General features: G+C 36.6%; 3 protein-coding genes across 4 annotated transcripts; 2 read left to right on the forward strand and 1 right to left on the reverse strand.

Moving 5' to 3' along the window:
* Window positions 1-1,795: 1,795 nt before the first annotated feature.
* On the forward strand, window positions 1,796-7,622 carry LOC117907315 (gamma carbonic anhydrase 1, mitochondrial). Its single transcript, XM_034820818.1, has 5 exons — window positions 1,796-1,984; window positions 3,411-3,554; window positions 3,782-3,907; window positions 4,012-4,163; window positions 7,015-7,622. The coding sequence occupies exons 1-5, from the start codon at window positions 1,870-1,872 to the stop codon at window positions 7,294-7,296; spliced, it is 819 nt and encodes a 272-aa protein (XP_034676709.1). The 5' UTR covers window positions 1,796-1,869; the 3' UTR covers window positions 7,297-7,622.
* Window positions 7,623-13,792: 6,170 nt separating this feature from the next.
* Window positions 13,793-17,668, forward strand: LOC117907069 (uncharacterized sugar kinase slr0537). Of its 2 annotated transcripts, XM_034820435.1 has the most exons (8): window positions 13,793-14,011; window positions 15,043-15,306; window positions 15,413-15,484; window positions 15,613-15,651; window positions 15,994-16,101; window positions 16,479-16,576; window positions 16,716-16,830; window positions 16,979-17,668. In XM_034820435.1, the coding sequence occupies exons 1-8, from the start codon at window positions 13,850-13,852 to the stop codon at window positions 17,222-17,224; spliced, it is 1,104 nt and encodes a 367-aa protein (XP_034676326.1). In that variant the 5' UTR covers window positions 13,793-13,849; the 3' UTR covers window positions 17,225-17,668. The 2 variants fall into 2 exon arrangements, with proteins under 2 accessions (XP_034676326.1, XP_034676327.1); XM_034820436.1 differs by lacking the exon at window positions 15,994-16,101.
* A 926-nt stretch (window positions 17,669-18,594) lies between these two features.
* Window positions 18,595-23,531, reverse strand: LOC117906928 (proteasome subunit alpha type-1-B-like). The gene is made up of 2 exons (XM_034820210.1): window positions 23,045-23,531; window positions 18,595-19,361 (listed from the first exon to the last, which is right to left on the reverse strand). Exons 1-2 carry the CDS (start codon window positions 23,393-23,395, stop codon window positions 18,855-18,857), a joined length of 858 nt encoding a protein of 285 aa, XP_034676101.1. The 5' UTR covers window positions 23,396-23,531; the 3' UTR covers window positions 18,595-18,854.
* Window positions 23,532-23,921: the final 390 nt, after the last annotated feature.

Genomic DNA, 23,921 nt, shown 5'->3' on the forward strand with positions numbered 1-23,921 from the left:
TAAAGAGAATCTTTATCTAAATCAAGTTTTTTTTTTTAATAATAATAATAAGAATTTTTATTTTTTCTTTAAAAATTAGATTGAGGAAAAATAAATTAATTTGAAACCATTTTTTTGTATTTATTTAAATTTTATCTATTTTTTTATTTTAAAAATGAAAACTTAAATTGTGATAAGTTTTTTTTAAAAGAGAATCTTATCTAATAAATTTTCTAAAAATGAAATATTATTAAATTAAATTATAGGTTGTCCAAAAATATAATCTAATTAATAAAATAAAATAATGATGGATGCAACTGTAAATAAGTGAGATGAGTATAGATAAGAAAGCACTAATATAGCCTATAAAAATAGGTCCATTACATAAATATGTTGATTAAATATATAGTTACGTTCTAATTCAAATTAATCATGTAAACAATAAAATATTGGATGGTTTGATCAAATATTGAGATTTTTTGTGCCAAGCAGAGTTTCATTGTAAATTGTTTAGAGGTTGATGCTAAATATTGTAGTTGTAAGTTTGTAACTAAAATCACTAATTATATTGATTGTGGGTATCATAATAATAAAGTCGAGTCTATTGTAATAAAATATTATTATTTTTAAATATTATTAAAAGGGATAATTTGAAAAATAAATAAATAAATATGATTGTACATACAAATTTCGTGAAGTTCTTGTAAGTAAAATAATAGAAAAATATGTGAATTAAAAAAATTATTAAAATTAATAATTGTGGGATTCAATTTCAATGTTAATTTTATTTAAAAAAATATTTTTCCTAAAATTCATTTGTTTTGATCACAATCCAACAAATGATAATAAAAATGTTTTTTTTTTTTTTTTTTAAAGTCAATCAAAGGCTTAAAGCCGTTTATTCCCAAAATGACTTTATTGAAAGGCGTAGAACTCATATGTAATTTTTATGTGAGTTTTCTTCTTCATGAAAAGTCGTTTTTATTGATTCGAAGTTAGCTTTTATTATAGGTGAAACTAGAGAATTAAACTTGAAATCTTAAAAGATTTAGTTGTTTAATTCAAAAAATTTAGTTCCTTAAATATTGTAATTTACTTATTTAATAAGGAAATATGAATTTGTCTGATAAAATATTTATTTATTTTTATTATCTTTTATTTATAACAAATAGATTTAATTTTATTTGTAAGATTAAATTAATTTTATAACTTTTCAAAATTTATGAGGTGTTACGTATTAAATGTGTGTAATCTAGTATTTGATGAATTAGAAAGCCACAATTTTGAATATCAATATAGTGATTTTTTTTTTTATGTCTATAATGATGTTTTTATATATATTTGATAAAAAATATAAAATTTATATTAAAATTATTAACAACTTTATTTTTATTAATTTATTTAAAAGATGAGTTAATTTCTTATACTTAAATCGTATTTAAAAAAAATAAATTTATGTATTTTTACATTTAACTCGCTTTTATTTTTCTATACCAAAAATTAAAATTTTTTTTTCTAAGAGACTATTTTTATTTTTATTTCAAAATTGCTATTAGGCATGCGAAAAAGGCCCGCAATGTGCCGTAGGAACTGCTTGATAGGAGTGCTCCCATCGTACGGTCCAAGTTTCAGATGGCCTCCCTCGTTGGAGGCCCGAGCCTGGAAAATCTCCCCATCAAACGGTGTTTACAAGGTTGACCATTTAAGGATTCTTTGGTAAATTCAACTTGACTTGACTGCAATTCCAAATCTACCCTCTGAACCCTTGTGGCCGCGAGGCATCCACAGTCCCCACACAAGCAGCTAACAAAAAGCCTAAAAGCCTAAAATCCCAAAACCCCACTCGTTTCCACTAAGGCTCACGATCAGGAAGAGTCGCCGATCGTTACGATGGGAACCCTTGGAAAAGCTATCTACACCGTCGGATTCTGGATTCGGGAGACCGGCCAGGCCATTGATCGTCTCGGTTGCCGTCTCCAAGGAAATTACTACTTCCTAGAACAAAGTAAGTCTCTTTCCCCCATTTCTAACCCTAGATCCCATTTCTTTTCTCCGCTTAATCCTTGTGGTCTACGCATTTATCTTGCGAAATCCTTGATTTTTGTATCATTAGTTAGATCGAGTAGCGTTTTGGATGATATTGAATTCACATTTCTAGAAATTAAGTACAGTTTTAATGTTAATGCTGCATTGTTTGGGGTTATCATGTGCACAGAAAAGATATGAGAACGTTACCGTAAAAAAATGCAACAAAACAGATAATCGTAGTTAGAGAACATCTGAAGGTACTGTTTGTTTCCTGGAAAGTGTGACGGAAAAGAAAAGGGAGCGCAGAAAGAAAAGGAAAGGAAAGGAAAGGAAAAGGGGAGGTGATAATATACAAGTTTAAGTCTCGCTTATCGAAAAAAAAGGAAAGTTCAGATCTCACAAATATTTTTCTTCTGCGTTCATATTTTCCACAGCCTAACACAACTTGATATCCTTTCCAATTCTTTCCCTTTTCCCACTGTTGGGAGGACCCAAACAAATAAAAGGAAAGGATTGCAAAGACTCAGGCAATTCGCTTCCAATTACAATAGATTGGTAAAGCAAGATTTTTGCAGTCAGCAGAGACCAGTGATGGTGATGATTTTAGCTGGCTGATAATAGAGGGATATAGGTACAGCGCTGAAATTTGAGGCTTTAATTAGGTTCGGTTCTAATTAAATGCATGGAATGTGAATTTGGGAAGACAATGATCTGAGGTGCGCTGATGATTGAGACTGATGGCCACACCATTTCTCTGGATTGAAGGCAACTGCCCTCAAATTTAGATTTTAACAATTAAAATATGTTTGCTTATTGGAATGGTTTTGATAACTTAGCCTGTTATCATCCTAGACCTTCATATTTCACATCTTCCATTTCCATGTGTATGAAGACCAGTAGCTTTGATACTAGCCCAGAACTTCATAGTTTGATATCTTTATCCAAAATTTATTGAAACACAGCAAGGTTACAAAGCATGTTAATTGTTTGCTATAAATCTATTGGTGTCCAAATACTGTAGAACGCAAGCCAAAATTTTATGGTTAGATTTCATTATGGTGTGTCCCCCTGAATTAATTATTCTGCCTATTTGGTTAGCATCCATTTGTTTGTTTGTTTGTTTGTTTTGTTTTTTTTTTCAATTGCGATTAGTGGAAAGTTTAAGGGATTTTTCTTAGTTGGTATTAGGGAATTGGGATTGTATATTACATCTATCGTGCACTTGGCCTAAACCCTTGTTCTAGTTCTATTTTACCCTTTCATGCTCTTGTTGGACTACTTTGTATGTCTATAACACAACATAGTTTGTTTCTTCATTCAGTTTACATTGGGATTCAAGTTGGGTTGGTTTCTTTTGCTTTCTATCACCAAGTTATAGTTTCATCTTACTTTTTTTGTTTCAGTATCTAGGCATCGGACTCTCATGAACTTATTTGACAAAGCGCCAATTGTCGATAAGGATGCATTTGTGGCTCCAAGTGCTTCTATCATTGGAGATGTTCAAGTGGGACGAGGGTCATCCATTTGGTATGGGTGTGTTTTGAGAGGTAAGATGCTTTGGTCAAAGCTGGGTGTTTGATGATGCATGCAATGGTTTACATGTGGGACTCTGTTTTTTTTCCCATGAATTTATGTTTAGTGCTAGCTTTGTTGATAGATTGAGTACTTTAACTTCGGGAATGTACAACTGGAAAGATGAGTTTTGTGGCTAAATCCATGCTCTGAAAATTCAAAAGCTTGCATATAATATCCTGGAAATATTTTTTATGGATAGGTGATGTGAACAGCATCAGTGTTGGATCTGGAACTAATATACAGGACAACTCCCTTGTGCACGTGGCAAAATCTAATCTAAGTGGGAAGGTGTTACCAACTATCATTGGGGACAACGTCACTGTAGGTGAGTGACATGGCTGTGTTTTCTATCACTTGCATGTCAAATGCCTTGCTTTAGTTTTTGTCTGAAATTCTTAGTGTTACTATTTAGAATTTCAAACCACGCAGGTCACAGTGCCGTTTTACATGGCTGTACCGTTGAGGATGAGGCCTTTGTTGGGATGGGAGCAACATTGCTTGATGGGTCGGTTGTTGAGAAGCATGCCATGGTAGCAGCTGGAGCCCTTGTGAGACAGAACACAAGAATTCCCTGTGGGGAGGTATGTGTGGGTGTGGGTGTGTGTGTATGTGTGCACATGCGTGTGTGTGTGTGTGCCCATTCAATTGTGCATGTATGCATATGTGTCTTTCTGTGTGAGCATGGAAGATTCCTGGTGTTTATTTTGCTTGGTTAAAGTTTTTTTTTTTTGATAGATAAAGAAAATGTATTAATGATAAAAGAAGGCATACACGATATATACAAAGTAACCAGAAGGCCTAAAAAAGTAGTGCAAAGACATAAAAACCAGCATATGTGCGCTACATAGAGTCTAACCAAAAAAAAAAAAAAACATAGAGTTTAACCAATCAACAAATTCTAACATCGACAAAGAACAGTCCCCAATGTACAATTGAACCCATTCCTTGAAAAGGTTCAAAAAAGATCTTTTAATTGTTTGATCTAAGCTTTCACAATCATCGAAGGCTTTCTTATTTCTCTCCCTCCATGTGGTCTAGAATATGCATAACGAAGCAACCTTTCAAGCCTTTTTTCTTTCTTTCTCAACAAAAGAACCACCCTATCTTAAGAGAAATCCCCTAATTGAAGAGTGCATCACCCACTATACATATAATAAAGCAAAAACCAACTGCCACAAATTGCGTGCTTTCTTGCAATGAAGGAGAAGACGATCACATGTTTCTTCATCTTCTTTGCACATGTAACATCTATTAGGAATCCTCTTACCCCTCCTTTTGAGTTGCTCCAGAGGTAAAATCCTAACTTCCCAAGCAAAGAAGCTAGTTCTCATTGGTACCCAAGAATTCCAAACTATATCACGAGGGAAAGGCTCGATTCTCCTATTGGCCAAAGAGGAGTAGAAAGACTTAACTAAGAGGCTGCCCTTCTTTGACCCCAACCACACCATAGTATCCTCGGAGCTTGCCTTAATGGATTGGTCATACAATCTCCTAAAGAATACATCCACCTCCTCGAGTTCCTAGTCATGTAATTGTCTAGCAAACGGAGACCCTGACTACCACCATCCCAAACGTCAACAACCCATGCATCTTTTGAGGATGATATAGAATAGAGAGCCGAAAACAATTTCCTCAAAAGTGTGTCCTCACACCACTTGTTTATCCAGAACTTCACCCTATTGTCGGATCCAACCTTGAACCTTGTTCTATCCTTGAGCACCTCCCATCCACCTTTGATAGTCTTCCATATGCCCACACTATACCCCTCTCTCACTTCTTTAATGCACCACCCCCTTTCCTCCTACCCATGCTTTCCTAAAATTACCCGTTTCCAAAAGGGATTCCTTTCACTCACAAATCTCTTAGACCATTCTCCTAAGATAGCCCATTTAAAATGGATAAGTTTCTAATGCCCAAACCCCCTTTTTGTTTTCCATGCAACAGACAAACTAGTTCATCAAATGTGGCTTGTGAGTCAAAGTCCCCCACACACACAAAAAAAAATCCCTTTGAATCTTTTCTAGTTTCATAGCTACCATCTTCGGGATGGAAAAGAGGGATATAAAATAAATTGGTAAACAAGACAAAGTGCCCTTTATCAGAGTTTGTCTTCCCCCCTTCTACAAAGCAAGCCTTTTTTGAAAATGTTCTTCATTCCTTCCCAAACCATAGGACTTGTGAAAAGAGAGCATATGCTCATTATGATATTTCTACATTTTTTTTTTCCAGGAGGCCTGTGAGCATATGCTCAAATTTGGTGTTTAAATGATCTGAGTAAAATCCACTAGTAATTGAAGGAAAACTGTTTTTATAATAGAACAAGGATTAGGGAACTAAGTTAACTATTATTTTATAATAAATTACTGAAGCTACAAACATTTAAAAAAAAATCATTGAATTGCAAATACACATTAAAATATGTGGCAGATATTAGTTTTCTGGTCACTGCAGTAAATGGTAAGCAAGTTTGGTTTTATTAATACTTGAGACATGGCAGATGAGGATCAGATTTTCATAGGTGAGCAGGTTCTGCATGTTGATGATGATGTGTTTTTATTGGAAATATCACCAAGCTAAGAAGTGAAAGCTATTAATTCTCAAAGCCATTATAGTGGGATGTACTGAATGGATTTCATACATGTACTAATATATATATAATTTTGACTGCCTGTACTGTTCAAAGGAGTCGTCCAAGAGTGGGTTAGTTGGGGTCTCTTGAGGTCCTCAAATTTCCTATTTGGCTAGAAATTGGCAGAATTAGGTAACATATTATAATGCAGTTTATAATTTATTGTCGCTTTCCCTTCAGAGAATCTGTGCCACATCTGCCTTGGAAATCTGCTCTCTTAAGATTTCTGAAATTTCCTAACCCTGAGGGGTAGCTCAGTTGGTCCGGCCTTGGGTTTACTCCCCAATGGTCACCGGTTCGAGTCCCCTCAGGGTCACTGGAGGTTTACCCAGTTGTTAACTTCAGGACCCCGTGGGATTAGTCGAGGTGCGCGTAAGCTGGCTCGGACATCCACGGTTATAAAAAAAAAAAAGATTTTTGAAATTTCCTATTCATCGAGAAATTGGTACATCTAGATCATGTATTATCATATTCTTTTACTGTTTATCATTTGCTGTTGTCCATTAACAGATTTTTTATTTTTTATTTTTTTTTGCTAAATTTGAGGTTTTTGGGGTGGGGGTAGGGGGAGGGGGAGGGGTAGGGAGGGGTTGGGAAGGCACCTTTTTTGTGGTGGGCCTCATAAACCTGGTTGGTGAGTCTCTCCTCCCTCCCTGTTCCTACTTGGATATTTCTTCTTAATTAAGAAATTTTAATCCGGACTTAATATGAGCATCCACACAGGCTAAATCAAGTACTTTATTATAAACCATGAGGCATAAGTAATTGATGCAAGTTAATTTATTTGTAAATTTGTATCACAGGTATGGGGAGGCAATCCAGCAAAGTTTCTGAGAAAGCTCACTGATGAAGAGATAGCTTTTATCTCCCAGTCAGCCATCAATTATTCCAACCTTGCACAGGTCCATGCAGCTGAGAATGCAAAGCCTTTTGATGAGATTGAGTTTGAGAAGGTACTTCGCAAGAAGTTTGCTCGTCGGGATGAGGACTATGACTCAATGCTGGGTGTAGTTCGTGAAACTCCACCAGAACTTATTCTTCCAGATAACATTCTGCCAGATAAAGCACCAAAAGTTTCTCAGTGATGGGAATTTCATTAGGTATTTTTTTTCCCATTTTACCCCTCTTGAGCGTTGGTTTCAAGGAAAATTCGCTGTTCTGTGCAAAATTATGCAGAAGGGATTGTTTTCTTTCCCAATAATGCCAAACTTGTTTTAGGTAGAATTGCTGTTTTTTCTTTCTGGCGTTTGGCTTTACTCCCTTGCTTTTCAGAAACCATGTGTTTTTGTTTCAAGAAAAACTAATGGCACAAAGTAATATGTATGTTGATGTTTTGCCTCTGTACTTCAGGTACCTGTTTCCTTGAGCTTGTTTACCTGTTTGTTTTTTAAATATCAAATCATTTCTGGAACTAATATGAACACATTCTTTTTGAATTCAAATTTATGGCTTTTGGGCTGGATGCTCTTTGATCATATTCTGGTATGCATCCTTCCTAGACAACCAAACAATGCTGTAGGTTTTAAGTTGCTGTCACTTGCCTTGCATGTGGCATTTGCCCCTCTGGTAGGCTTGCAAATGTAACATGCTCATTCTCTTCTTAGAGGTTTTGCATCAAGAAAAAAGAAAGACAGACAAGAAATGTCAGTTTCAACTTTGTGAACAGAACATATTCTGGTGTGGTCATGGCCATTGCTCTGATCTTGAATAATTTGATCAGTGGGGCATTGTAACTGTGAAATAGCAATAAGGGAACAGTTGGAATTCTGCATTGCCCAACTGTTCCCATAGTTGTCTCCTCTATATTGTATCTGGCAATTCGTTGCTGCTCTTGCAGTGAATAATCTGCTTCAGAATTATTCTGCAGGCAATGGGTTCTGTAGTGAATTCTGAATTGTGAGCTGGTTAGTAACTGCATCGAGAACAGAAGCTATTGTGGCTAGCGCATAACTGCACTGGGAACAGGAGCCATTGTGGCTAGAGCAATGTTAATTTTTACTCTAGCTTCTAAAAGATGGATAATTCCTGCGCTATTAGGCATGCAAATTTAGGAATTTAGTTTAATCTTCATGTGGTAGTTGAAAAGCAGTATTGTGAAGTTTTTGAGCCAATTGTACTAGGGGACATCATGAGGTTATGTATTGCTAGGTGCATTGTTAATTTTTATTTTACAAGTGACACCAAGAATTTTCTAGGCTGTTATTGGTGTACTGTTCATCTTTGAGGAGGATAATTCCTGCACTAATAGGGATTGCACTTGAATTTGAACCATCAGAACCCTGACTGCTTTAATCATATTGTGTCTAGGTCAGGCATGGACTTCATCTTGGGTCGGATTAAATTAGATTTGGAACATTAGATAGAAAAACCTGGTAGAGCCAGCGCCTAAGACCTGCTGCCCCGCCCCTACATCCCACACATGATGACAATCAGGTGTCCTAGTTTAGGGACATATCATGTAATGTTGGAACTGATAGTTTACAATCTTCATTGTGAACCTAAGTTGACAAGGTCTATGTATTGTAAAGCTATAGAAGCCCTAAACTGAGTCTCATAATCATGGTTCAAAGTTTCAATATCGAATCCTAACTCGGCAAGTCCTGAGGCACATTGGTTGGAGTGTTTTGGATCAGTATTAGATGATATGCATCATGTCCTACATAAAAAACTCTTAAAAGACAAATAAAAACCTTAGAAAAATAATTATAATTAGATGGACTTAACAAGTTAACACTATAAAATTTAATATGATCTAAATAATTATAAATGCATGCCTTAGAATTAGTTTATGATTTAAGAATATTTTTTTTTAAAACACCATCATATCTACTTTTACACCAAATACCAATTTTTAAGAGTGGTATATCTAAAAAATAAAGAATGAAAATGATAAAAGGTGATTGCTAAAAATAATTATTTTGAAGATGAATCAGTGTGAATTTTGTGTTGTAACTTTGGGTTGTATCATGAGTTAGTCAAGTGATTCATATTTGAGTCGAAACCGAGGTTATTATTGAACCGCATGATACAAACTCGAGTATCATAGCGGTCATGATTGAGATGGATACATATTGGTATTGGTCGATACTTTGAACCAGGCTCATAATGTTTTGAAGTTTGGAGAAAACAAGGTCAAGTTCTTTCATGAAACATCAATCGGTGTCACTTAACCTACCATGTTCCATCTAAGATCCCAAACTTCTTTTTGTGTTGTTTTGTTTCGTTTTTTGATAAGTGAATATATATATATATATATATATATTGTATTCTTTTCTTTTTTGGATAAGTAGATATATTTATAATTAAAAATCATACACTTAAGTATGCATGGATATCAAAATGCATAGCATGGAGGGAAAAGACAAAATACTACTCCCTTTGTCATCTAGATCTCACCTAATCTATAAAATCAATTAATGGCATTGATCCTTTTGCTATGTACATCTTAACCCATAAGAAAAAGCTTTTCAAGAAGTAGCTCTTCAACAATTGAATCGGTTGCTTCCTTTTTGATAAATAAAAGAGATAAGATTGTATTGAAAAGAGTCGACAAAATGAGTGACTCAAAGTGTACAAAGAAGAAACACCCCCCATCAAATTCGGAGGAGCAAGAAAAACCCCACCCTCAACGAGAACCCACCTAATCAATGAAATCAACTAAAGTTGAAGGACCATTTTTTATGAACAATTTTGTCTCCGACCAAAGAACTCTTAAGTCTTCAGTTGCTTTGTATTTTCAAACATTCTTCAGTTTCTTTCCTTTCAAATGTCTAAAAATTATATAATAAGGCAGTTTTCGGGACCTTATTGTATTTTCTTCCCACAATGGAGTTATGCCAACTTAAGAAAGCCCCCCTAATTGAAGAAGGGAAGACCCAAAGGATTCCAAATAAAGAGAAAATAAGTTGTTATAACACCTTGGTTTTGGGAGAATGGAGGAGGGTGTGATCAATCGATTCTACTATACTTTTACTTAGGTAACATTTATTTGTCTATGACCAATCTTGTCTTAGAAGTCGATCTGAGGTTGAGTCCTTCCCTTAATTGATTCCTAAGGAAAAAAAACTCACTTTAGACGGTGGGAAAGGAATTGAGGACCTTGGTTCCAAAATAGAATATGGATATTTGACAAAAAGGAACAATCCCTTAAGTCCATTCACACCACCTTATCCTTCGCTTTCCTCCCCGCATATTTTCCTTGCAACCTAGACCAAAGAGTCTCTACATTTTCTAGCACCCAATTGTTCAAGTGTCTAACGAAACAAGGATTCTAATTTCCCCCCTCCCCTCGTTCTTTTCAAATATCTACTGCCCAAATCTCTTTAGTGAAAGCTAAAAGCATGCTAAGATAGAAAAGACATGCATAAGGGTTCCTCTTCACACCTTCTACCCTTCTAAAAGAACCCTCCTCCGATCACACATCTTAAAGGATGCTCTACTTTTAAAAAGGTGTCACCCCTTTCTTATAGCTTTCCATAACTCAATCCTATAACTTTCACTATGCATGAACTTCAACCTTGTTCTTTGTCTCCATAACATCTTTCAATCACTTATTTCCAAAAAGCTTCTCCTTCATAGACATGTAACTCCAACTCTAATTTCTAAGGAGTGTCTTATTAAGTGAAGAAAGACATTTAATGTCCAACCCTCGTTTACTCTTTTCTCTATTGATAATTGGTTATTACACTAAATGCATTTTTTTCTATAAAGCACCGCCTTCCCATGGGAAATTTCTTTGAACCTTCTAAAGCCTCGGTTTGACATTTCTAGGAATGTTGAACAAGGACATGAAGATAGGGAGACTGGATAAGGTACATTGAATCAAGGTTAGGTTCCTTTGTATTGAAATATATTCTCTTGTCCATATTAATAGCTTTCATAGAGACCTCTTCTCCACCCTACCCCACACGGTTTCTACCTTGAATGGAGCTCCCAAAGGGAGACCTAAGTAGATGATAGGTCTCCCGCCTTACAACCTAACTCTGAAGCTAAATCCTCCACATTGACAATCCCAACAATTGAGATTAATTTGTTTTCTCAAGCTTTACTTTCAGGCCTAAGATGACTTTGAATCACATGAGCAGTCAACTTAAATGGACGAGTTGAGCTTTTGAAGCCTCACTAAAAACAAGGATAACAAGACTATCATTAGCAAACAACATATGGGACACCTCCAGTCCTCCACCCCCTCCCTATATCCTGAATCTTGATAAAAAAAAATAAAAAAAAAAAAGAAAAGAAAAAGAAAAAGAAAAAAGACCTTCCTCCCTAGTCTGTCTCCAAAAGATAACCAAGTGCCTCCATCATCAACATGAATAAATAGGAAAGAGTCTCATTCTCTTAACCCTCTAAAACGTTGAAAAAAAGTCGAATGAGGTACCATTTACTAGCATAGAAAAATTCATGGTATACATACATAACTTTATCCCTCTATTCTAGAGGTGAAGATTGGTTTTTGAGTGAACCGACTTTAAGGATTGGGTTGGTTTTTGCTTTTCCACTTGTGCTCTAGTACTCATTTCTCAACACGTCGATTTGAAACCTGTAATCCATGTGTTTCCAAAGCCGCATTCGGTCATTTAGTGATTTTACTTTTTATGTATTTTAAGTTTTTAACTATATTTCGGCGCAATCCACCAGTGTTGCATCAAAGAAATTGATTTTGATTTCTTACTTTGGGCTCATGGGTAGAGGAATCTTTGAGAACCCAGAAGCCTATGAATAGACAGGGCAGCACCAGATAGCGTGTATTAAATCCAGGATGGAGGACATATCTATTTGTAATTATTGATAGATCGATTGGAATCTTGAAAAGCCAAAGAAGGAATTCCCCGTGATTTCAGGATTCCTGGATGAAGTAGACAAAAGGAGTCCAACCCTTCAACCATCCGAATCTCTAAAAATGATTCGCTGTTTTTGATTTTATATCCTAAAGTAGAATTTCTTTGTCAGTGGTGGCAAGTGGTTGAAGCTTTAGCTCAGTGGTGGCAGCAGCACTGACAGAAGGCGTTACAGATCCGTCAAGTAAATGTAATGGATTATACTGATCCAATGCAGCGGTGTGCCTGTTTCAGATCTTGAAAAAGACTTAAAACCACTGAAGGAAAGCCCGCCTGAATGGTGTCCACATCTTAATTCAACTCCCATCTGCATTTCCTCCTTCAGTAAGTTTCGAAATCTTGATGAACTGATTCGCTCTTTAAAGAGATCAGTCAACTCACTGCTTTACAAATTTTCATAAATAAAAAGGGAGGACGTTATGAATTTTAGTCGGAAAGAAAGTGTTATGGCAGTGGACGCCACATGATGGAAGTATTCGGCGCCCTCACCCACCCCCACAGTATTATATTCGCTTCCACGATTGCAGTCCATGGATCTATGCGGCGCCCTGCCTTTCAGCGAAACTCCAGTCTTTGTGAGGTGGTTGGGTCTTCTCTACTTTGACGTATTATGCAAACTACAATGAATCAAACATAATCTGACAGTAAACAAAACCTTCTATTTATTTTTAATATGCACAACATCTAGGAGAAGAGATAAACTTTTCTACCGAGGCACTCCTTGTCGATGTTTCCAATTATCTTGGATATAAAAATAAAATAAAAATTTTAATAATAAAAATGTTATTCCATACCTCAATTGCATACAAGTTTTTCAACTTTTTATTTATTTGCATGAATTAAAAAATATAACTACACGAATTTCTCCCAACTTTAAAAGATGTACTTCATTTAATTATTATATTTTTTATTTATTTGCATTATTTTATTAAAAAAAGATATTAAAAATGTAAATTCAAGATTGTTAAGGGTTTGTTTAGTAATTGAACATAATTTTGAAAAATAGTTTTTGAAAATTATTCTTTGACTTTTGTAGAATAAAAGCATATTTGAAAACCTAAAATATTTTTAATATTTTAAAAATAATTTTTATATTTAGTTTTTATTTTTTTTATCATTTTATATATTTATATAATTATTTTTGGCTTCATACAATAAGTGAAAATAATAAAAAAAAAAGATATAATTAAAAAATATTAAATTTAATGTTCTTAAGAATAAAAAATTAAAAAATAATTTTTGACCACCAAATGTGTTTTTTATATTTTTTTGTTCTAAAAAACAAAAAGCTATTTTTAGAAACAATTCTTCAACAAAGTCTAAATATAATTTTTTTGTTTATCAGCTAAAAATATCTTTCAAGAAATTTTCAATAAATATCAAAATAAAATTGTGTAATTTTTAATACATAAAAATTATTTTTTCAAACATTGTTATATTATATTATCATTTTAAAAATTATTTCTATTTATTTTACATTGAATTGCATGTGCGTGGACCCATTATTAGTATAAATGTGATGGGATGGTACATAAATACCTTACTTTGTATATATATATATATATCCCGTAGCCACCCCAATATCTAATGCTATTTAAAAAAGAAAAGAAAAGAAAAGAAAAGGTTATTTAATTTGCCGACTTTGAATTCCCAGAAGCCAAGGGTAGTTTGGGAATAAGGGTAATGAGAGTGGGAAAGCTGCGATGTGGTGCCTATATAATGAAGTGTTGAAAGGGGGAGGGAATGTGCTCAGAGGAAAGAGGAGAGGCAAGCCAAGAAAAGAAGGGGAGAGGCAAGAATGGGGGCGGAACCCCTATTGCCCAAGAAGACCCACACCCACACCGAACCAAACTCTCCTCTCATTCTCGGACTCCAACCATCTGCCCTCATCGACCACGTCGCTAAAATTGATTCGTCTTTGCTGGCTCAAATCCCCGGCGAGCGTGGCGGCTCGATTGCGGTCCGCACTCCTTCTCTTCTACCCGTTTCTTTTAGTTTCTCTTTTTCACTTCTCTCTGTTTGGTGGTTTTGCGTTAATGTTTTCGGTTGTTGCTGGGCAATCCGAGTAAAATTGGGAAGATACCTTGGAATCGCAATCTTCCCCATTCAATCCCAATTCCGTGTTTCTACCTGTTTTCCTATGATTTCTTGGCAACCAAACGGGTTGCAATTGTTTTGATTGTTTGCAATTCCTTTTCTTTCTTTTTTGGGTAAATTATAAAATTTAAGGGTCTGCACATCTTGTATTCCCGTTACCAAAACCCACAAGATTGACGCAGATTACTGTAAAAATGCGCTTTAATATGTTGGATTGGGTTTAAAAGCCTCAGACATTAACTTTATTGAGAGGCTTGTGTGCTCTTAGTGCTCTGGATGGTAACAGGCTCACTTAATTTTTATGTGCTTTCCCATATCTGCTATTGACGTCTATGGACTTCAGTTTCTGAGTTCTATGGGGTTTTAAGAGTGATGGATACGGTATTTTGATTCATAATTGGCTTATATTATTTGAAAAAGAAATTTACTTTTGTGCATCTTTCGTCCCTTCACTGTTTTGTTTTTGATAAAGATTGAGTTTTTGTGTTTTTCTTCAACCCCTGGATTGACATCTGTACTATTATTACTATCTCGTTTTTGGTCAATGTATTCTCTTTCTGGATGGAGAAAGATGGTGCAGTTGCATTTTGAATCCATCGATGTCTGTTTTGGGGCACTGGCCTGGTTTCACTGGTCGTTAGTAGTTTTCAAGCCCTTCTTATTAACTGCCTTAGTTTTTGCCGGGACTTTGTCGTTCGTCGTTATTATTATTATTGGTGTTGCCATATGTATAAGTTAAGTCTTTGATTTGTCTTTTATCACACATAATGTCTTTTAGTGTCCAAAGATAATCAATAGTGGGTTTCCTCTTTTTGATGAGAATTGCAGATATTTATATAATGAAATTGATTCATTCTCTAAACCCTGTAGTTTTTCTACCCGTATTCTGATTAGGTTGCAATTGAAGACCTGGAGCATATCTTAAATGAGGTGAAGACCCACATCCTTTCTTCTCCTCCTGATCCATCTCCTATGAGGACAATGGCCGGGGGCAGTGTTGCCAATACTATTCGAGGCCTCTCTGCAGGCTTTGGGGTCAACTGTGGAATACTTGGAGCGTGTGGGGATGATGAGCAAGGCGGCTTGTTTGTAAGTAACATGGGCTCTAGTGGAGTGAACCTTTCAGCATTGAGGATAAAGAAGGGGCCAACAGCTCAGGTGAGCTTCATATTTCTTCTATATAAATGGACTAGCTCTTTGACATTTTTTCATTGGAATTCTGGATAATAAGTGCTGGAAATTTATTGACACTGGTACATCACAGTGTGTTTGCCTGGTTGATGCATTGGGCAATCGTACAATGCGGCCCTGTCTCTCAAGTGCTGTTAAGATTCAGGTGCATGCTTCTTTTCTGGTTTTCTTTCTTGTCACTTAAATAGTTTAGGCTCCAAGTCTTTGTTTTCATACAGTTTTCTTATTAAGATGGGCATACATGGAGTCTTATTATTGTTTTGTCCCTTGCAGGCAGAGGAATTAACTAAAGAGGATTTTAAAGGGGTAAAGGTAAGGCATCTCTAGATGGAAATAGGATATCATGGATCAAGTGTGACCATGGAATTTCTTTTTACTGTTATCTTATTATTCCTTTTCTTCTTGACATGGTAGGTTAACTTACTATTAACTAGTTGGATTAAATTTGTATTCCAACAAATGATATTAGCTACTTTGTAAGTATCTAAACTATAGGCATAGAGGTGCATCCATACGTTTAATTTATATCTCAGCTTCAAGTGCATAGATGCAATGTAATTGCTCTGTTTGGTTATGGGTAGTGCATAGCTTCTGAAAAACATATCATTCAGCGGTTCTGTTAGAACTTAATTGCTGATCCATCTGTTGTTACAGTGGTTGGTAATGAGATATGGGATATATAATTTGGAAGTTATTCATGCTGCAATTCGGATGGCCAAACAGGAGGGCGTATTTGTATCCTTGGATTTGGCCAGTTTTGAGGTATGAGTTTCTTTGCATGTGATTGAAAGAAGGTCTTCCATTTGGTTTTCTACATTGTGATAAACAAAATGAAATTATCACCAAAATGTTAATGAAAAAACAAAAAGAAAGGGAAATGGAGCTTCATAATCTTTATAATTAGTTCTCCTACACTCCCTAAAATGATATAACTTGTGGACAGAATTTTCTGTCCTTTTCAATTAAAAGACTCACCAGTCCTCCAGTGGCATAATACCCTGTTTGAAAAGCAAAAAAAATGAGGGGTTGTTGTACTTTGACTGCAGCATCCTACTCATGCACTGGAACAGACTTGTTCTGAATTGCTGGGTAAGGAATTGTCTCTTTTAACCCTTGCTTTTTTTTTTTACCCTGGCCAGATGGTTCGGAACTTTAGAGGACCTCTTCTAGAGTTACTGCAATCAGGGGATATAGATCTTTGCTTTGCCAATGAGGATGAAGCAAGAGAGGTTTTAAGGTGATTGCCAATTGATTTTTCCAGACCTATCATGCTAAAACAGTCGGTGATGAAAGAGAATTAATCCTCCTCATCCGGCTTAAAATTTTTGGTGCAATCTTGTGGTAAATGGTGCTAATTTCTCTTATGATGGTTGTAGAGATGACGAAAATGCTAGTCCTGAGGCTGCTCTTGAATTTCTTGCTAAGCACTGCCAATGGGCAGTGGTGACACTAGGTTCTAATGGATGCCTTGCAAAATGCGGAAGAGAGATGGTTAGTGCAATGTAGCTACGCTGCACTTCTGTTGATGTCACCAATAAAATGCATTTTACTTGTATTTAGATGTGCCCTGTGGAGAATTAGCTGCATTCTGGTTGTTATTTTGAGTAACGTATAGAATGTTCCCTTTTTCTTTCAGATGGTCCGAGTTCCAGCCATAGGGGAGGCAAAGGCAACTGATGCCACTGGAGCAGGGGACCTGTTTGCAGGTGGGTTTTTGTATGGGTTAGTGAAGGGACTATCACTGGAAGAATGCTGCCGAGTGGGCACATGTAGTGGTGGGTCTGTCATTCGTTCTCTTGGAGGCGAGGTGACTCCTGAGAACTGGCAATGGATGTACAAGCAGATGCAGATAAAGGGTCTCCCTGTTCCTGGCCTACGTCAATGACGAGACTTCTCTGCCCAAAGAAAACGGAATAGGGATGATTGTTTTCTGATCATCATCCTTATGTCATCTTTCTCTACTCCCTCGACCTAAGGGCAGCCGTCATTTTGAAGTTGCATTCTAGGGTTTAACTAATTTGAACTAAATTATTAGCCTTCTCATAGCTCCTATGGGTGGATCTGAGGTTCTTGTTGGTCCTCTCCACTCCAGCTATGAAACGGCCTACTGCAGGATTCCTAGGCATAAAATTGGAAATTATGGAATGTTGAACTGCTGGACTTGAAATTCGTTTGTTTCGATGATTTAGACCTCTTTTGCAAGTATCGAATTATGGATTCTGAATTCTGATGTAATTGATCATTTGCTGGTGGATACGTAAAAAGCATCCGTATCCGTATCCACCTGTGCCAGTTTTCTGACAAAGCAACAGAGTTTTGCATTTCCGTTGAATTTTAAAGACCTCAGAATTCCTCCCCCAACCCATGCGTAAGATCTGAACATCTTATGGACGCTGATTTAATTCTCGAGAAGTTACAAGTAGAGATTCATGATACACGCACCACTATGCAATTTGTCAAAATATTATTTTTAAGAGCCATAAAATTTATATGACATGAAAAAACACATATTCAAGTCGATACTAATAAATTAATGAATACAGCATAAACAGAAATTACAAAGAATGTCACTGGTCCATGACACGTCCTTTTATCAAGTTGCCTGAGAAAAATGATTCGGTTCATTTTTTTTTTTTTTTTTTAAGGTTAAAAATTGAATTTTGAATAACTGTATGCATTTTAAACTTCATACCAAGTTTACCAAAAAATATAATAAAAAATCAAATTGAATCGATTTAACCCGAGTATAGCTTTTGAACTAAGTCAAATCAATTGGTTATTCTTAGAATTTAATCAATTTAGTATTAGTACATCCAAACCTACATGGCTTGCAGACTCTCATTGAGATCACAGGGTAACTTCTAAAACGATTTCCAATAAAAAACGTTGTAAACATGAAATGCAATATAGAAACGTTTGAAAGATAGGATCTAGTCTATGGTGGCCTCACCACTGATCATAAAGCCCCAAAACCATATCTATACATCTAAATTTTGATAAATTGGACCAATATGGTTTTAAAAACATATGAGATGCAATATAGAAACATTTCAAAACATTATTGAACAACTTTTTATAAATTGGAATAGTAAAAAGTACCAGTGTTTCTGGGAAGCTAGGAATGGAAATGGAATTTAAATTCCAAATCCCCCCAGCCCCATGGGGCCGTGGGGCATGGGGGGTGGGGGAGTAGGCGAGGCCTGCAGGGATTTGCTCTTCTCCCTCTTTTTCGTGGAGTTGCAATTCACGCCAAGATATGAATAAAATTTATACTACAAAAGGGTTATCACCAAATAGGATCCACCACAAAACTATATGTGAAATGAAGTTCACCAGAGTCTATAACTTGAAAATGTTTGCAATGATGAAGCAGAGACAAATTGCATAACAAAAAAAATCCAACAAGAAAATGATGCTGTCCAGGGTGGCATCTACAACCATTACCTCATTTCCAAAGGGACAGAGATGGTTGGCCTGAATCCTCAGATATCCATTGGTTGGCAGTTCCTGAATCCTCAGATATCCATTGGAGCAGCACCCTCTTCAGTAGCAGCAGCACCCTCTTCAGTAGCAGCACCCTCTTCTGCGGCAGCACCCACTTCACCAGCAGCACCCTCTTCACCAGCAGCACCCTGGTCCGCAGCAGGAGCCTCCTCCCCTGCCATCTCAAATGCATTAATTAACCCCTGCACTGTTTCCTGATCCAATATATGGAAAGGCTCCCCCACTCCAAGCACTGTGACTGTGCATATGGAGCTCTTAAGCTTTTCTCCTTGCAAGGTTTCTCTTATTGCAAAAAGTGCATCCTTGATAAGATCTTCTCGTGAAGAGTTTTGGAACGTCCCAAACCTGCGTTCCAAATATGTCTTTGCAGCCTGTGAGCGGGATCCAATAGCAAAAGCCTGATATTCAAAGTAATTCCCACTTGGGCAGTTGTAATAGAGGTGAGCCCCCGATTCATCCAAGCCAGCTACAAGCAGACCAACACCATAGGGCCGTTTCCAGGACCTTTGGGTGCAAACCTGCCACCAAGAAAGCATGATATTCACAGAAAAAAGGAAAGGCCTCTTGAACAGAACTTATGCAGGGTAACTTCCTTTGCTATTGAATTTCCTCAAGCAGAAGATAAATCTACTCTTTTTTTTTCTACAAAAAGGAGCTAACATATTGAGCATGTTAGAAATATACGTCACGATAATCATAAATGAAGTTGATGCACTAATCACAAATTTTTTAAATTTACAAAGTATGTCAACAATTCTAGATAGGATAGAGAAATATGGCCACATGCTGCCAGAACATGTAGGAAGCTAAATTTTCTCTTAATTGACCCACCAGGCAGTGACCAATACTTCATGAGGAGGAAAACCAAACAACAAAGGGCAACTACAGACAAATTTAGAAACCATGCAAGAGCTTCCAAATGAGAATGGATAGGAGAAAGAAATTTCTGAAATTGGCAATGAGTTCCACTGACAAATAGTCCATGAATTCCTAATTGTAGTCCAACACAAAGTTAACTTCAGTTTCTTAGGGGAAGATTCTACACTTGTCCTTCTGCTGAGAGGCAAAAGGAAGAAGTACATTAACAGACACCTAATGGATTGCAAACCATGCACATAGGGAGTATACAAATAGCATCAAATGCAACAAATCTAACAGCACAATCTTAAGCATCCCTACATGATCAAAGAAGTCAAACACAGATCCAAAATTACAATCCAAAACAACAATTGACAACAGAATATTTGCGAATAGACACTTACAATAAAACTTGTGAACTCTCCACACCATCAAAATAGCACCTATCAAACTCCCTCTAAATAGACCCAGAAAAGCAAAAGAGAAACCATCCTTCAGACCTCTTTTTCCTCTTTCCCACAAAATGCCTGTTCCAACCAAGTAACAATTCCTTAATTGAATGGAGAACTGTCCACAAGAACCTGAATCAAGACAATACCTAGGGCCATAAACTGTGAGCCACCGTACAATGAACGAGGATACAATTAGCCAACTCTAAATCCTCCTTGAAAAGGAAACACCAGATGGCTAATGATCAAACCCCTTTTTATGAGCTGAACTGATGTAAGAACTCTCTCCCACACCATCTCCAAGCAACAAAAACCAACTCTAGAAGGCACCAGTGTGACACAAACCTCCTTAGGAGGAAACGAATTTTGCTCACTCTGACTTAAACAACTATAAAAAGATTTGACTGATAAATTGTCACTCACAGCTAACCTCCATCACAACTTAGCAGCACAACTCAGCCTAATAGTTGTCTAAATGCACAGAGATGGGCTTGCACCTCCATTTCCAACTCTCTATCTAAGAAACTTCTCCTAAAACAAGTAAACCAATAGCCCTAACCACCCACAACCTCCCAAAAATTAGCCAACCAAGAGTAACATCAAATTGAATTGAAAATGAGTCTTTCAAAGGGCCATCTCTGTCCCAAGCATCCAGCCAAAATTTAGTCCAAGTGCCATTACCAACATCAATGCCCATACAAGCTTAAAAGCTAGTCAACCTTTTCAAATGACTTTCAATGTTTCACCCCATACCCCTCCCTTCTTTAGAGACCCAAACCCCTTCTTCTTTACCAAACTTGCTTTGCATAGCTGTGCACCAAATATTTTCTTCAACCACATACCTCCTAAGTCACTTCCCAAGTAACGCCTTATTGAGCTCTAAGAGCCACCCAATTCCCAAACCTCCAGAACCTTTGTTCAAACAAACATTAGGCCACTCTGTAAGATGAATATTTTCTCATTATTGTCCAAAATGAAACAACAAGATTCCAAAATAATAAATATCTGACATTGGAGCTAGTTGAGGTCCAGGTGTGGCAATGTGCTACAACCACCCTTTGTTTTCCCAAAAGCAATTTGTACATTGCATTTGCAGTCAGCCTACTCTGAAATACCTAATTTAAACAAAACATTCCAGTCTAAACCCAGGGACATAAAAGTTTCAGAATGACTAATAGATATAATGCCTCACCCTTTCTGCTGCAAACATATGCAACCTCGATATGTCAATTCTCGGTTGCTAAAACTTCATCTTGGTGGCTGGAATTCCTATAACCTTGCAAACTTATTAAACTTCGTGTGCAATGTGGCAAACCAACGTGACTCAAGTCTCAGCAAAAGTAAATAGTTCTAGCTCCAACAATAATAGCCTCCTCAAGTCATCCATTCAACTCCTAGATAATTTTTGAGAAGTAAGAAAATGTATTAAAAGGGCATAAAAGCACACAAGGGTACATTGGGAGTATTCCATGAGCCAAAAAAAATAGAACAAAAAGTGGGGGGAAGGGGGGAGGGTAAACAAACAAAACTACTCCTCCCCCCAACAAGAACCCAACCAATCTACACAATCAATTAAGGGCATATCATCTTTTTCTTATAAATTCAAATTATCTAAATGATCACTTTTAGGCATTTCTTTCCAACAATTTTATACCGAGCATTCAAATGTAGGTATGAATATAGTTGCATTCTCTGTTGACAGTATCCAGATCAACTTCACACAATTGATGTTCCATACATTCTCATGTGTATCAATTTCGGATATAGTAGCATTCTCTGTTGACAGAATCCAGATCAACTTCACACAATTGATGTTCCATACATTCTCATGTGTATCAATTTCGGATACCCATTCCCCAAAATTCTTAAGAGGGGTTCCTATAAGTTTCAAAAGTTTAATGCCAAGGAACTATGATTCATTCTATGGTTTCTCCTATGAAAAAGGTTGTCTAGGGTCAAATTTTTCCTCAAAGCCACAGTTTAAACAAAGATAGCTGCCTTAGAACATATCTTAGAATTTTATATGTCATTCCAAGGGAGCTCTCTCTCTCCATGTCCCTCTTCCACCGGTGCATAAATAAACGGCTCCATTCAGAACATAAGAGATCTGGTCCAGAATCAATTTGATAGTTTTAGGAATTTAAAGGGCAAAAACATGCCCATGTAACTATTAATGCAATCTTAGTGCCTTAAACAAGGGCCTGATATCAAGAAAAGAAAAGAGGCAATTTTCCAAAAAGAGAGGTCCACCAATTCTCATAAAACAGCATCTACACTCCTGAATTGAAGCCAGAAAACAAAGTGAAAATTCGGAATCTTATTATAAGCCAGTACAACAAATAAATGTAACCCTAAATATTACATTAAGCCTCAAACAAAGAAGAAATGAACATTTTGAATCTTGTTTTAAGTTGGAGTTTGCGCATCACTTTTTCATCAAGACCTCTTAAGAATCAAACACAACATCAAGTAATCAACATTTCCGACTTGAATCCAAAAAGAACCTTAACTTTGAATTCAGAAAATGACGCACCATTCATCCATTCAGACATCAAATGCAACTCAATCACCAAAATACAGAAAACAAACAGAAATAACTTAAGAGTACCCCATTCATTGTTCATCCGAATGGGGCAACAGCACAACATCCTAGCCCCGTTTGGTTTCCAAGAGAACATAAGAAAAGCAAACAGTTGCATTGTCTAAGTGGAGCAGAAGATCTTCTTTCGAAAATTTTTTAATTCCTTTCCTTGTACTACATTTATCTCATCTACCAAACATAATCTAACTCTTCCATTTCCAACTTCTGAACTAAATCCCAGCTCCTCAATTTCCCCTAAAATTTATCGAAATTAAAAGAAAATCTAAAATAAAAGTTAGGGTTCGTTCCGAACCTGAGCCTTGTCGGCAAGCTGAACGACCAGTCGACCAACAGGAAGCGGCGACTCGTAAGTGAAGCTGTAATTGATGCATTCGGATCGCATGTACCGAGAGAGGACTCTGCCATCGGCGGTGAGGCCTGCGATGGCTACTCCGATGTGGTCGTCGACCTTGAAGATCTTCTTCTGGTGAGAAGAGAGCTCGGAGTTAGCCTTATTGACACAAGCCAAGACGACGTGAGTCTTGGATCGGAGGCCAATGGCAGCAGACCCTTGCTTCACGGCTTCCATGGCGTACTCCACTTGAAAGAGTCTGCCGGCTGGGCTCCATGTGGTCACGTCCGTGTCGTACTGATTCCTGAACATTTTCACGACGCCGTTTCACTTCACAGAGACACACACTCTAGTTTTTCTGTAGAGCCCTCCCCTTTGATCTTCCTACTAATACAGAATAGAGAGATGGAGGTTTTCTTTCTCTTCAAGAAAAGTGGAAAGATGAAACTGGGGTTTTGCGACCATGGTGGGTGCGGGCGGGTGGGTTTTCTTTTGGAGCAAAATCCACTTTCGAAGTCTCAGGCCTGGCCCAAAAAGTCTAAAATTAAGGCCCAAAATCTTCTATGGGCTAGTCCACATAGGGCCTCCTCTAACCGTTATTTTTTCCATCGCCTCCGAAGTATTGCCATTTCACCGGAACAAAATTGTTTATGATTTTTTTACATCCATTCATAGTAAACTTAGAGTTCATTTTATATTATTTTTAAAAGGCGTTTCTAACTTTTTTAACCCTTAAACTGTGTTTGGTTCCAAGAAATTTGAAGGAAAATACAAGGGAAATAAAATATAAAGAAAAAATAGAAAAAAAGAAAAAGTGAAAAAAAATAAAAAAAATAGA

This window comes from Vitis riparia, chromosome 18 (assembly GCF_004353265.1).
Source record: "Vitis riparia cultivar Riparia Gloire de Montpellier isolate 1030 chromosome 18, EGFV_Vit.rip_1.0, whole genome shotgun sequence".
In the NCBI taxonomy this organism is placed as follows: Eukaryota; Viridiplantae; Streptophyta; class Magnoliopsida; order Vitales; family Vitaceae; genus Vitis; species Vitis riparia.

Coding starts and splice junctions, on each gene's coding strand:
- LOC117907315 (XM_034820818.1), top strand. CDS start 1,870: ATGGGAACCCTTGGAAAAGCTATCTACACCGTCGGATTCTGGATTCGG. Junction 3,908..4,011: donor TGGGGACAACGTCACTGTAG/GTGAGTGACATG, acceptor CAAACCACGCAG/GTCACAGTGCCGTTTTACAT. Junction 4,164..7,014: donor CAAGAATTCCCTGTGGGGAG/GTATGTGTGGGT, acceptor TTTGTATCACAG/GTATGGGGAGGCAATCCAGC.
- LOC117907069 (XM_034820435.1), top strand. CDS start 13,850: ATGGGGGCGGAACCCCTATTGCCCAAGAAGACCCACACCCACACCGAA. Junction 15,307..15,412: donor AGAAGGGGCCAACAGCTCAG/GTGAGCTTCATA, acceptor GGTACATCACAG/TGTGTTTGCCTGGTTGATGC. Junction 16,102..16,478: donor TGGATTTGGCCAGTTTTGAG/GTATGAGTTTCT, acceptor TACCCTGGCCAG/ATGGTTCGGAACTTTAGAGG.
- LOC117906928 (XM_034820210.1), bottom strand. CDS start 23,395: ATGTTCAGGAATCAGTACGACACGGACGTGACCACATGGAGCCCAGCC. Junction 19,362..23,044: donor AGCTTGCCGACAAGGCTCAG/GTTCGGAACGAA, acceptor TCTTGGTGGCAG/GTTTGCACCCAAAGGTCCTG.